Here is a 14440-nt window from a genome sequence, read left to right as displayed (position 1 = left end):
AAGTCTGCAATTATTTCAAAGCTGTTTAATTAAAATTGAGCTAAGGTTGTGCACTCTTTCAACAAATTGATCAACATTGAACGGATTAATAACAGTTGAAATAAAAAAAACATTGTTCAGTTATTTAAAAATTTAAAAGATAACATGTGTTGAATGAAAATGTGAATTGAATTTAAAAAATTTATTTTAAAAAAATAACAAAATGAAATTAAATTAAATTGAAATTGAACTGAGATTGGATTAAAATTGATTGAAAATGAATTGAAATTTAACTGAGATTGATTTAAAATGGATTGAAAATGAATTACAATTGAATTGAAATTGAATTGATAATTGAACAAAAACGAAATGTAATTTCTAAACGGCGCCCTAGAAATTGAACTTGTAAACTCCGTTGAATTGAATTGAATTGAATTGACAGTTACAACAATTTTGTTTTAGTTTTACATACAAGTAGCTTAAAAATGTTCAGTCAAGAATTGTGAAGGTGCACAATTCTTATAAAGAAACTAACAAACACTGAAGAGCTACCAGCCAATGAATAAAAACAAAGAAAAGATAAACATAGGAATATGTTAATTGAAAAAACATTAAACTTGTTTTAAAATTGAAAAAAAAAAATGAATGATGAAAGTAAAGCTACTTAATGAATATGGATTGCGGTGCTTTACTAGCATTAGAAAGTGTATACGAAACTTGGTGAAAAAGATTGAAATTTAATTATACCATAATAAAAGCTAAATAGAATAAAACTGATAAATGTTTGAATTGAAATAAATTTAATAACAGTGTTCGATAACCACAAATCTAAATTTTGAAAAAGGCTTGAAATTTTATGATAATTTTGAACGGCATTATTAAGGTGAATGAATTGATGAAGTCACCGACTCTATAATTTTATTGAACTGGCAGAGAAATGTAAATGACAGACATTTAAAAGTTATTCAACATTTCTGAATGGCATTGATTTAAAATGACTTTGGACCTGCAGTTACAAATGCAAACGCATACGAAAATGCTAGTCAATTAGATTAATGTATAAGTTAATAGCTTACGATAATTGTACATAAGTAAACAAAATCTATGTACATACAATTTTTTTTTTCGTATTGTTAAACAAAAAAAAGAAATGTTGTAAGAACGCTATACTATAGCCTACGATGTGTGTAGATACGTATATATATATGTATATATACAAGTATAATAAAATGAAATAAAAGTAAACGAAATTGTTATAAAACCGGTTCGAAATGCTCTCTAAACAAAGCCATTTGAGACGCATTTATCAGATTAACCAATTAACTGAATCTTCGACCATCGACGCTACAACGAGACCCGTTAGACAAAAACCGGCAGGGCACGGCACGGCACGGCTCGGCCTGACCCGACCCTGGTCCCAAAACCCATGGCGATCGATAGTGAGAGTGATGATGATGGTGTTGGTGTTGGTGTTGGGGCTTATGGTGCAGCAGCAGGAGGTGGAGGAGGAGGCGGAGTAGCGGAAAACAATTGACAAAAACAGTGGAAGCGGTGAAAAATCTCTATTACGCTTTTCCGTTCCCCACAATTTGCATATGTCTTTGTTGTTACTGCTGTTGGGGTTTATTTACCGCACATATGATACCTTTTCCTTTGTGTGATGGCCACAAAAAAAAAGCGTTAGTATTATTTTAATGTTAATGAGGAGCAGCTGACAAACACACGCACACATGTGGCACATTAACCGATTTCAGCGAGAGTGCAGCTCCGACTCTGCAGAAACCATGGACCGGTCAGCCAGATGAGGGGGTCAGCACTAGACGGTAGCGAGCACGCATTTATGGCCCACATTAATGACCCCACTTTTTGAACCTGTTGTTTGTTTGTTTGTTTTTTGTCTTTTGTCTTTTTTATTTGTTTGTGCCAGCCTTTTGTTTTCAGCAGCGCGACGGTCACTAGAGAAAAGAATTATTCTGGTTAAGAGTAGCATAAATCAGTTACAAACTACACACACACATACACACTCACACAGACATGAGACATATGCACATACATATGTATTAATAATTTTGTGTCGGACATAAAGATGTAGAAAAAAAAACAGATTGTTGCCAACAAAGGCAACAGCAACAACAACAATAATAATAAACTGTAAAAGAGCAGCAGTTATGTTTTTATTTTCAATTCAAAGACAAGCCAAACCAAAGAGCTCGCACAGTGAGGCAATTATTTTGCACCATCTACAATAATTAACTACAATTTGAGCTGACATTTACATAAGTTATAAATATTGTTCTTAGCTATAAATGCCAGCGATTAGTTTATGTTTTCTTAAAGGTCCTTTCAACCAAACTTTTCGCATTCAACAAAGTTCAACAATTTTGAGAAATTGCAAAAAAAAAAAAAAAAAAACTTACAAAAAGTTAGTTTTAAATTTGTAATAATTTGCAAGTTAAATAGTTATGTAGTCAGGTCTGGTGCTATTCAATCGAATGCCTCCACTAATTTATTAACTAATTCTTTATAATATAATTCTTTAAGTCAAAGATTAAGACATAAAGCTGTTGCATTGGTTCTACAAATGTTTCCCAAATAATATTAGGTTAAATAATTGGATAAAAGGATAAGCGAACCAGAACAATAGTTCTTAATAATGAGAATCAGATCACGAAATGTAATTAGTTAATTATATTAAACATTGTTAAAAAGTTAAGGGCCGAACAATTTTAAACAGAAATTAACAACATCATTGAGAAACAAATTATTAATATTACTCATAAAAACTATGGAAACTATTTTATTAAAATATAAAACCAAAGACTTTTCCCATAACTTAGGTAAGCCCCGGCAGTCTTTATTAATAACTAAATACTATAGATACTGGAAATGATCTATTAGTAATTATTTCGATATTTGAAATCAATATAGAAACGATAATTGTAGAAAAAAGCCCTGTTACTAAAAACATTGTTGTTTATAAACCTATAATGTATTATGTAGTGCTCCCTCTTAATCTAAATTTATATAGCTGCCACAGGAATGTTTGGTACGGCAAAGTTTATTTCCATATTTATCACTATGATATAATTATTATTACAATTTAAAAACCTCATAATCCAATAAATATTTTGTGTCTATAATTTCTGAACAAGTACTTGTATACATACCTCTTAAGTCAAGAACAATATTTTTTTTAGAAATATTGAAAAAAAGAAATGCAAGTCAAATATCAAAAGAAACTACAACTAATAATTTAAAGAATAATTGAAGTTCCAAACGAAGCTTGTAAAAATATTTCTTTGCCATAATTTCGCATAATTTGGTCACACTGTGCAGCGATGCCGGCACTAGCACTAGCACTGGCGCTCCCGTGCCCGTTTTGAAAACCCAGCGACGAAATTTTCTCTAATTAATTCGTTTTAATGTCTGTGCTCTAGCTCTTTGACTGCCTCTATGTCTGTCTGACTGACTGTCTGTCTGACTGTCTGTCTGTCTGTCTGTCTATCTGGGTAGGCCTGTTCGCGGTGTCGGGCGTACTTCGATGTGCGGTTCCCGTCAGTTGGTGCAATACGCGCCTGAGAATGAGCTGCGCGGCTCCGGCTCCGAACCGTTTCCACATCTTACCTCAATTTTTTTTTGTTTGTTTACAATTTTGTTGGGAAATGTTTTGTCTGTGAATTCTTGTAATTGTTATTGGATTGAAAGAAGTGTATAGATACTTGTATTATTGATATATTTTTTTGAAAATTGAACTGACATGTGCCGACCACTATTGTTGTCGCTGTTGTTGTTGTTGTTGTTGTAGCAGACATGCCACCTAGAGAGTGCGTTACTGGACTGCAGTTAGTGTTGCTGCTGACTTGCAGCTTCGGCTGCAGTTCCTACAATTTTCCACCAGCAGCAGTGCGACGGAACATTATTAAAGTGCGGGCAAGTGGGTTTCTGCCCTTCGAATCGGATCTGCTGCTGCCGTTGGGGATTCTGCGGCAGCTGCAGGCGCAAGACCGCGCCTCCCGCCTCCTGCCCATGCACTATGGCCCCCCAAAGTCCAAACCAAAGCCAAGGCCAAGACAGCCGGCGCCAACGTTCAACAAGAAACCCAAACATCAGCTGCGTCTGGAACGCGCCCAGCTGCGAGGTCACGATGCGGCATCCAGCGGCGTCAAGTTGTACAATCTGATCGATGACGATGGCGAGCTGCTATTGAATCTTCGCGTGCACAACGATGTGCAGCCCCAGAAAAACTTTGATGCCATGCCCGAGGCAAGCGGGGCCTATCAACGTTACACCAACACTCTGGATGCCGATGACAACGATACACCCTGGTTGCCCTCGAACTGGCGCCCCACCACGACCGCTGCCCCAAGAGCCTTGACCTCATCCTCACCACGTCCCCTGCCGCTCCGCCAATACATCATCAACAGCAATAGCATCGAACAGCAGACGCAGAAGCAGCCGCAACGCCGACACATGCTACGGGCGAGTGCAAGCCACGATTGGGCCTTCAAGTGAACAAAAGAAAACCCTAAAACAATAGAACCTAAAGCTATAAATAAGCCTAAACTATAATTTATTTATTTATCCACCACCGCACCAAGCACACCGCTAACATCACAAGTGAATATTTTTATTGTTTGGCCGGCTCGAGGTCAGAGTAAGAAAAACCAATTTATTTAATTTTCTTTTCTTTTTCCGATATATTTCGGTTACGCCACGGTAACCGTCTTCAGGGCAATTATTTAAGCAAGTCTGCTCTGTTTGACTTGGAGTTACTAACTCCAAGTCAGTTAGTAACTCCAAGTCAAACAGAGCAGACTTGCTTAAATAATTGCCCTGAAGACGGTTACCGTGGCGTAACCGAAATATATCGGAAAAAGAAAAGAAAATTAAATAAATTGGTTTTTCTTACTCTGACCTCGAGCCGGCCAAACAATAAAAATAACTATGAGGAAGGTCACCAAAATACTCAACAATCACAAGTGAATTTTAAGATAGATATACATTCATATAAATAAATATTAAACATATAGGCATAATATGCATTTCGTCTCCATATACTTACATATACACAACTATTTCCCAATCAAAGCTAATCCGCTCGTTCAGCTACCGTTTGATTGCATGGCTTCCATCTGGCAGCCCCCAATAGGGCCTTAAGTGCGTGAAAGTAACATGAGAAGAAGCTAGACAGCTGAGCAACGAACGTGATCAAAAAAATGCATAACAACCAAAATATTCAGCAGACACGTTTCCAAATCAGATAACATTACGTATATCGATTTGTCAAACTACATTTGAAGCAGCAGAATTTGTTATTGATTGATGAGAATCGCCGAGGAGAGCAGCAGAAATATTGGTTGCTCTTTTTTCCAGATTTGAATTTAGTTTATCTGGGAAAAATTCAACCCAGAAGTGGGGCAACATTATTTTCAAACTGAAAGCAGAAAAACAACTAACTGTGGGCTGCGAAAAAAAAGCTTTAAAGATAGACAAATGAAACTGTTAATTTTTTTGCTGCAGTTTTAGTAACACAAATAATACAAGATATTATCGTGACTTATCTGATATTGCGATTCTGTCAGTCCACTATAGCCGTGATCGACCCCACCCGTTCGGAAACTGTTTTCGCCAATCTGCCAGATAACCTCGGATTTATATGCGTCCTACTCCTATGTACAACCTTCTCTTCTGATATTCAAACCTATATGGCCTATATTTCTTATATCAGAGTAGTCTTTTCCCATCCGCGTGATAGTTACTTGATGGCTGTGGTTATTGGTTTTAAGCTGCCATGTATTTCTTGGTCGTTCTTTATTAAGTTGGCTCATAACAGCAGGATTTTGTAGATTACTTTTTCCATGTTTAAATTAAATCGGTTATCACTTGCATGGATTTCTCGAGTTAGTATTTGTCTCAAGATCCCTTCCTCTCAATTTTCTATGTACATATTAACTAATCGATAGTGTTTTCTTGAATTTCATATTTGATGCTAAAATTAAAATCTTCCAGAGAGCTGCGTTGCATTAAAGGCTATAGAAGATTTTGTAAGTAACTGCAAATCATGATTTTTCGTCCATATCTTGAAATAATTTCCTACTTTCAGGCTAGTATAAACGTAGTTATAGTCTCCCATGCCTTCCGAGTGAAGCTCATTCGTTAAACAATCATTTTTGGAATACTATTTGGTGTTGAATAATTAGTAATTATGATTGCATATAGTATATACTTGTAGTATATAACATCATATCACAGAATATTTAGTAATTTTCCGAACCCCATTATACAAATTTGTTGTAAATCGACTATTTTCTCCGAATTTTTACCTAATATACCAACCCACTGGAAGCAAGCTTTGGAATACCATTGAAGGATCCACTTATTTCTACCACTGTAGGCGTTTGGCGAAAAAATAAACTATTTCCGTATTGGTGTACAAAATCCAAGTAAATTGGATCTGCATAGGAGAAGCTCTTGAGTGGATGGACTAAGAATTGTAGTGCATACTCGTACGTCTAAAATATTGTCTATCCAAATGCCAAGCTAAACTGTTTGCACTTTAGTAACTCTAAATTGGTCATCGTCTTAAGTAATTTTATACAGATTGTTGCAATCTGGTCCCAAGTGGATTGACTAGTGTGGCGCATCGAAGTTCGGCATAACAAATTGCATTTCGGGGCATAAAGCAATAAATTATCTTTCTGAACGTTACCCATCTGCTGGGCTCGGTTAGATTGATTTCTTTGACCCATGAACGGATGCGCGTTTATAATGAGAAACATGATTATTATGTTTTTATAACTTATAGGTTTTTGTGTATTTTGTAACATTTCAACAATAAAAAAAAATGGTGTGCAATATTTTCTTTAAGAGCTAATGGAAAAAAACGTTGAAAAAAAATGAAGCTTACAACTAATCAACAATAGAGGTCAGAGTTATGACACACAGCTCGAATCACAGAACAGCTGGACGCCTCATAGGATTGGCTTATTTCCAGCCACCGGAGGGGGGCAGATAGCCGGGGGCGGGTGCTGAAACGGGAGGCAGGTACTCTAGGCTGGGACCAGGACCAGCTTGGAAGCCACTCTCTTCGTGTATGACCTTGATGGTCTTCACCTCTTGGTGGCCACCACCGTGTCCGCCGGAGAAACCACCGTGTCCATGTCCATGTCCACCGGCTTCCTCGTGAATCACCTTGACAGTCTTGACCTCCTGGTGTCCTCCATGGTCACCACCATAGGAGTAGCCACCGCCGATGCTGCCACCACCTACATGGCCGCCTTCCTGGTGAATAACCTTAACAGTCTTGATTTCTTGATGGCCGCCGCCGTGTCCGCCGGAGAAACCACCGTGCGAGTAACCACCGCCGCCGACATGGCCGCCTTCCTGATGGATCACCTTAATAGTTTTCACTTCCTGGTGACCGCCGCCGTGTCCGCCCACGAAACCACCGCCGATACTGCCGCCACCTACATGACCACCTTCCTCATGGATGACCTTAATAGTTTTCACCTCTTGATGACCGCCGCCGTGTCCGCCGGAGAAACCGCCGTGTCCATGTCCATGTCCACCGGCCTCCTCGTGAATCACCTTAACAGTCTTGACTTCTTGGTGTCCGCCATGATCGCCGCCGTAGGAGTAACCACCGCCGATGCTGCCGCCGCCCACATGGCCGCCTTCCTGATGAATAACCTTTACAGTCTTGATCTCTTGATGGCCACCGCCATGTCCGCCGGAGAAACCACCATGCGAGAAGCCACCGCCGCCCACATGGCCACCTTCCTGATGGATGACCTTAATGGTCTTCACTTCCTGGTGACCGCCGCTGAAACCACCATGTCCGCCGCCGTAACCGCCGCCATGACCATGGCCGCCCTCCTCATGGATGACCTTAACAGTTTTGATTTCCTGATGACCACCATGATGGCCGCCGCCATGACCATGACCATGTCCATGACTATCCTCATGGATGACCTTTACGGTGCGCACTTCACTGTGTCCATGGGATCCGCTGCTGCCGATGCCATAACTGTAACCACCACCGCCGCTGCTGCCACCGCCATAGCCACCGCCGCCACCACCAAGGATGCCAGCCGAGCAAGTGGCAACGAGTGTAGCGAACAAACACACAAAGATCTGTAGAGTAAGAGGATGAGGGCACAATACTTTAGTTATACCGTTCCCGACTCTCCATAGAGCTTTTAGGGTTTGCTTCCACATACCTTCATTGCTGGAAGTTTCTTGCTTAAGACGAAATCTATGGAACTTCACGTAGCTGAAGAACGAAGACGCTGAGTTAACTGATGATGATTCCAACGGTGAACGAGGCTTTTATACACCATCAACACCCAGCTGGCCAAGCAGAGACGTTGCCGAAGAGACCGCAAACCGATTACGACGCCTTGCCTTGCCCAATGGTCGTACGCATCGTTGTCGTCGTCCGTTGACTTTCGCCCCCGGCGTTTGCAGCGGCGCCGACGCCACCAGACGGTTTGCTTTCGTCATCGATGCGTCGACCGACGTAGCGCACAGGCCCCCGAAACGCAAGAAATGGATTAACAGAAGTGGAGGAAACGCACAAACACTGGCACTATCACTCTCACATCGCATTGGCGATGGGGACGAGGGCGGAGAGGGTGGAGATACTTTGTATCTTTTGCATGCAAATGAGGCGCAAAACCAGTTGAAAACCGTTTCCCTAATGAGGCCGCAACACATTTGGGCAATAAACAATAATCCGCGAGCCATAGACAATCCGAAACCGGTGCGATGACACGGCAAACAAACACAAATTGGAGCCACTGAAGTGGACACCCTCCAAACACACACACACACACACACACACACACACATACATACGAACCTACATATAACCGAGCTTCATAGCAAGGAGCTATTTTCGGGGGAAGTCCCTGAATTAGAAGAATGTAATTTGTTCCCCATTAAACAGCCGAAGAGATTTGTAACTGCCTGTAAAAAGGCAACACTTCTTTCGAATGGTTTAGTTTTATTTTAATTTGAATACAAACTTGGCTAAAATGCTGTGCGAAAAGAAATGCCAAAACAAAGTGGGAAACAATGAAAACTAATGCAAATTTTTGCAACAAACTTTTTAGTTTACACAGTCTATTTCTTGTTTTTGTTGTTGCCTCTTTTTGTCAAGAAAAAAATAACTTAAGCTGCTCAAGTTGTTAAAGCCGCTGATTGTTATTGTTATTGTTGGTGCCACGCCGAGGCGCTCAACGCGCAGGTCAAAACGTATCGAAATCAAATTGGATCGCATTGGTCAACTCCATTATTGATTGTGCAATTCATAGCGTCTAATAAAAGCAAACGAGCAGCAAAATTTTAATCGGAGGGGCAAAACCAATTTAAAAAATAACAACAACAACAACAGCAAACCGAACACAGTCGGCATCTTCATTTTGCATAATGAAAAGCGATTAAAATATTTTAACAATAAATATAACACATTCGACAGCCGAGAGATCTCTATGTGGGTTGACACCTGACTCTTTCCTCATTAGTGATCAGATATGTAGGTAGTAATGCTAAGTATTGGATAGAAGTTTCATTCTTATACCAAATACAAACGATTCAATACCCGAATAGTTGAAAAATTTCATTTATTTATTGGCCAAGTCCGCGAAATTCCTATTTTATTTAGATATTGGTTAGAAGTTGCATTCTTATACCAAATAGAAACGATTCAAAAAGTCAAATTGTTTATCTCAAAAGTCTCATGTTAAAACAGTTCTCAAATTTTCCTAATTTGTAACTAACAGGATTTGGAATCAAAAGACATCTTTGCAAAAATGTAAACACACTCGAGTTCTGAAATGATTTACTTTGGAAATAGTTCAGACAGATTTTTTTAAAAGTTAGGATAGCTGCGATATTTAAAAAGTAAATCAAATGCATGAACATTACATATCAACAATCGTATACTGATCATAATTGTTAGCTATTTTTCCCATCCTCTATCTTCGCTTTGAATGGTCCTAGAAATGATAACAACTGAACCATTAATTAAGAAGCTCTTTTTTCAAGCACTCTACCGTTAACGATGAAAAAATGAGTGTAACTTTGGAAAATTGCGATATTACTGACTATAGTGTATGGTCCATTGCACAGTCAATTCTCATGTCACTTCATTAAGAATTTATATTTGATTAATAACAGATTATTCTACTTAAGCAGACATCCTACGTGTGTTACATATCGACTATGTAGTAAGTCAAGTCCACAGCTGCCTTCTAGATACTCATCTAATATTCCAAAATAATAGCAGCATTTATCAAATGATCTATTTAAAATGTTGGCGTAACTACAGCTATCCAAACAAAAGACCCGAAGAGAAAACTTTCATGTGTACGTTGGTTGGGTTTATTTTCCTCATACCATTACAGCTGTTCTAAACTAATATTTTAGCAGCAAGGAGCTACTTATCTACACAATGCTAGATCATTGTCTCTAGAATGCTGATCCCAATGGCTAAAGATCGTTGAGTAGTGGGAGAAGGGCAATGCAACCTTTGTACCCTTCGATTTCGAAGTTTAAAACTCCTAAAGCTCTTTCAGTGCCACCTTAATTTTAAAAAACTTGTGGCGAGAAACGTCTGGCATTTATTTAAAATTCTATGGGACATGCAGAGTAGAACTTTTCCTACTTTCTACTCATTATTTTTATTGTAAACAAAAGAGAGAACATCTCAACACACTTATTTTCACGTATGCCCAATCAAAGCTTTCTCTCATCAGACTAAAAAGACGTGAGATTTGCATTATTTAATATACATGTACATATGTCTTGTAGGTAATCTGCCCATATATACTATATATATATATATATATTTATATAGATAGATATCCTTTTTAACAGTATCCGCCGCACTCCTCTACACACTCCACTCCACATATATTGTGGCCTCATGATTGCTAAAGCGTTTGCATCGAAATGTTGCCTAATCAAGGCATTTTCACCTCGAACCAACTTCTCGACATCCTCGCCAGACATTATTTCTGAACGAGCTCAATGATATGGACGAAATCGAATCCATTTCACTTAATAGCCCACTTTCACTTTCTCCAATTCTCTACGTTCGCTGTAAATGAGAAAGAGATAGCCATAGACTTGCACACACAGAGATAGATGTGGTTTTTAGTTGTTCATCTTTATCATTATCATGATCATGATCATGATCAGTATCATAATTATAATCATCATCATCATCACCTCGTTTCGTTTGCTGCTCCTCTTTATAATTACATTTTCATGAATATTAATTTATGTAAACAAAAATTACATTCAAAAAGTGGATATTATATATAGTATCAGCGCATATTAAATATTATAATTATACAAACATAATAATAATATTAACAACATCATTATAGTTATGCGATAAGTTTAAAGTTAAGGTTAATCATAAAAAAATTATGTGTATGTGTAAAAATAAAAATAGTTGCTTTCAGTAATAAATATTAATGCTGATGACAAAAATTTATTATAAAAAAAAAAAAACATAAAAAAATATTCCCGCACATATTCGTGTGTGACCGTGTGTGTGTTTGTGTGTATGTGTGTGTGCTTAACGCTAAAGTAAGTAAAGTAGTTTTTAAATTTAACTGTGCATTAGTTCTGCTGCGCTTGGACGTTGTTGTTGCCCCCTCCTCCAGCAATGGCACCGCCTCATACAGATGCAGCGCTTTGATTGCTTCACTTGGTCGTATGTAGGCAGCGCAGGTGGCTTGGCACCACCAATACCAGCACCAGCACCACCACCGCCACCTACAGCTATCCAGCAATCACGCGATCACACAACTGTTGCGACTGCTGCTCGTGGGCGTCTTGCAGCGATTCCGACTCTTCGAGTTCTGCGTCAGCGAGTTGTAGCATTGTGAGGTGGTCATCGCATACGACTTCAGTGTTGACTTTACAGATGGCGGCAGGGGCAGCGAATCAATGGCATACACGCTGGTGCGACGCACAATGGTGCGACAGCACAACTCCTGCAGCGAGAGAACTGTCGAGGAAGAGAAATACAAGAGCATGTTAGCGAGTGCCTTTTCAAACAAAATCACCAAGAACAGATAGGTAAAGAAAGATAATTCGCAACATTTGAATAGCTCAAAACACACTTCTAAACCAATTAGACTGAAAACTGTTATTGGCTTAAAATCCAACTAACAAACAGTCATTAAACAGAAACTCTAGCTAAATAGATATTCTTTAATTTACTCAACTTGATAAATACTTAATAATCTTTCAATTATAAATAATGTATATATATAACATTCTTTTAATTTTCTCTCCTTACAAATTGTGAAATGGTACAAAATATATACAAGTGGTGCTGCTTCTTACCCTTATTGCTCCGCCATATGTGCTCCATGCCATTGCGGTGCAGCGCCATGCGGGCCAGTTCGCAGAATGATTCGCGTATATTGAAATCACAAAGTGGCGATATCTCGAAGCAGGACATATTGTTGCGTGAGGCATATGTTTCGGCCTGTTTGGCGGCCACCTGACGCTTGAAGGCCAAATGCAAACGATTCCCAACTAACACTTTTGGTATGCCAGGTGCATGCTGCAAATATCATTTAATGATTATTTAAACTAATGTAAATTGAATTGCGATTTATATGTATATATTTGGTGGGGACCACCTTACCTCCTCAACTTCCTTTAGCCAACGGTCTATGCCATCGAAACTCCATTTGTTTGTTATGTCATAGACTAATATAATACCTTGTGCACCGCGAGAATATGATCGGATTATTGTACAAAACCGTCCTTGGCCGGATGTATCCCAGAGCTGTAATTTTACGCGCTTCCCCTCAAGCAATATCGTTGTCGTCTTATACGCTACCGTTTGCAATATGTGGAAGGTGCACTCTAAAATGTTAGTTGAAAAGTCTTTGCAGTGCAGCAATTCTTATTCAGCACTCACCATTGCCGCTACAGAATGGACTCTCTGTGGATGGATCCTCCAGATTGGAGAGTATTTCGTGTTTTCCCACATCGCTATCCCCCACAAGTAGCACTTTCAATAGATAGTCGTAGTCTTTTGTCATGGTTCCCATGTGGCTGTGGCTATATACAAATATACATACATATGTTTAAAAGACAGAGCACGATTTAATGAAATAAAATAGTAGTTTAAGGGCATGTCTAAGTCTAGTTGTTGTTGTTGTTGTTATTATTATTGTTATTGCTGCTGCTGCTGCTGTTGACCAAGTCTAACCGGTATGTGCGCCAGATAAGCAACGGCTTGACTGCAAGGTGCCAAATACACACAAGGCACCTGCAATCGTAGCTAGTGAGTCATCAGATATTATTGTTGTTGCAAATTATTTTAGAAAATATCTGCGAATGCAGAATTTTGGCATAATTTGCCAATTCTTACCGGTCTATGAAGGTATTACAGAAGTTTCATTTTATATTTCTTTGATTTTTATTTTGTTTTTATCAACCTTTCTGCGCATGTTTTTTAATACAACAACAACAAAGACAACATCGTCATTTGGGTGTGTTTTGTTTTGCACCGCAAACAACAACAAAAACACTTTCCAACGCACACACACACACGCGTGCTCATACATATGCATATGTACATGTGAAAAACACACACCCCACCCACAGGGCGAATTGTAGAATTTTGCAAAACGTTCTTAATGTTGTTTATTAAACAATTAACAACAAACACTTACAACGAAGCATGTACGTACATGTACACTTACATACATGTGCATAGCAATTGCATGTCAACCTTCATTGGCATGCAAAATTACAAGAATTTTACTTAAAATACGCACACACACACATACACAACATGTTTACCTGCACGTTTGTGGTTGTGTGTGTGTGTGTGCGTATTATTTTGGTTGTGTGTGTGTGTGTGCGTATTATTTTGGTTGTGTGATTGCTACCCTATAGAGCCAGAGACAGATAGTTGGTATATTGCTATTATTTACTAAGGAATCGACGATGAAATCTGCGGTTGTAGATATTAAAGCTTTTCAAAATGTTACCTTCGAGGTAAAGCAGCAATATGCTACTGTATAAAATTATATTTACTAACGGAATCGATCGCCACTGGCAGTTCTAGAGTAGTGAAGCATTTTGTTATTGCTGTTGTTGTTCTTACTGTTGTTGTAATGTTAAAAATATAACAAAAATTTCAAATGAGCTATGCTGCGTGCACTGCTGCTGCATAGAATGTGTGCGTGCGTGCGTGTGTGTTTTGTGGTAGCAAATTTCTTGCCCACTTACCATTTAGAATGCACGCAATTTCATAATGTAGTATTTGCTGTTGCAGCTGCGTTGATATTATTAGCGCACAAACAGACGGCACACACACAGGCACAGGTGGTTAAATGCTTAGCACTAAATTTGCTTTGTTTATTATTATTATGTTTGTTGAATTTAACACAGTATGTAATTATAGGATTATTTTGCAAAA

At 38.7% G+C, this 14440-nt stretch overlaps 3 protein-coding genes across 4 annotated transcripts; 1 reads left to right on the top strand and 2 right to left on the bottom strand.

Annotated features, from left to right (window-relative positions):
- Nucleotides 1–3789: 3789 nt before the first annotated feature.
- On the top strand, nucleotides 3790–4491 carry LOC115629333. The gene is made up of 2 exons (XM_030525781.1): nucleotides 3790–4001; nucleotides 4044–4491. The coding sequence occupies exons 1-2, from the start codon at nucleotides 3790–3792 to the stop codon at nucleotides 4489–4491; spliced, it is 660 nt and encodes a 219-aa protein (XP_030381641.1).
- Nucleotides 4492–6963: 2472 nt separating this feature from the next.
- Nucleotides 6964–10992, bottom strand: LOC115629332 (glycine-rich protein DOT1). Its single transcript, XM_030525780.1, is given in 6 exon segments — nucleotides 6964–7049; nucleotides 7128–7897; nucleotides 8036–8112; nucleotides 8199–8226; nucleotides 8228–8251; nucleotides 10970–10992. Coding segments are annotated over 6 exon segments (1008 nt in total).
- Nucleotides 10993–11496: 504 nt separating this feature from the next.
- Nucleotides 11497–14431, bottom strand: LOC115629355 (ras-related protein Rab-40C). 2 transcript variants are annotated; one of them, XM_030525808.1, is made up of 5 exons: nucleotides 14251–14431; nucleotides 12929–13071; nucleotides 12650–12843; nucleotides 12343–12565; nucleotides 11497–12001 (listed from the first exon to the last, which is right to left on the bottom strand). In XM_030525808.1, exons 2-5 carry the CDS (start codon nucleotides 13059–13061, stop codon nucleotides 11784–11786), a joined length of 768 nt encoding a protein of 255 aa, XP_030381668.1. In that variant the 5' UTR covers nucleotides 13062–13071; nucleotides 14251–14431; the 3' UTR covers nucleotides 11497–11783. The 2 variants fall into 2 exon arrangements, with proteins under 2 accessions (XP_030381668.1, XP_030381666.1); XM_030525806.1 differs by having other exon boundaries at nucleotides 12650–12873; nucleotides 14251–14430.
- Between the last annotated feature and the right edge of the window lie 9 nt (nucleotides 14432–14440).

This window comes from Scaptodrosophila lebanonensis, unplaced genomic scaffold (assembly GCF_003285725.1).
Source record: "Scaptodrosophila lebanonensis strain 11010-0011.00,11010-0021.00 unplaced genomic scaffold, SlebRS2 tig00000142-arrow-arrow-pilon, whole genome shotgun sequence".
Lineage (NCBI taxonomy): Eukaryota > Metazoa > Arthropoda > Insecta > Diptera > Drosophilidae > Scaptodrosophila > Scaptodrosophila lebanonensis.
The sequence above is the reverse complement of the archived record's forward strand: the minus strand, read 5'-3'. Positions and strand labels throughout refer to the sequence as shown.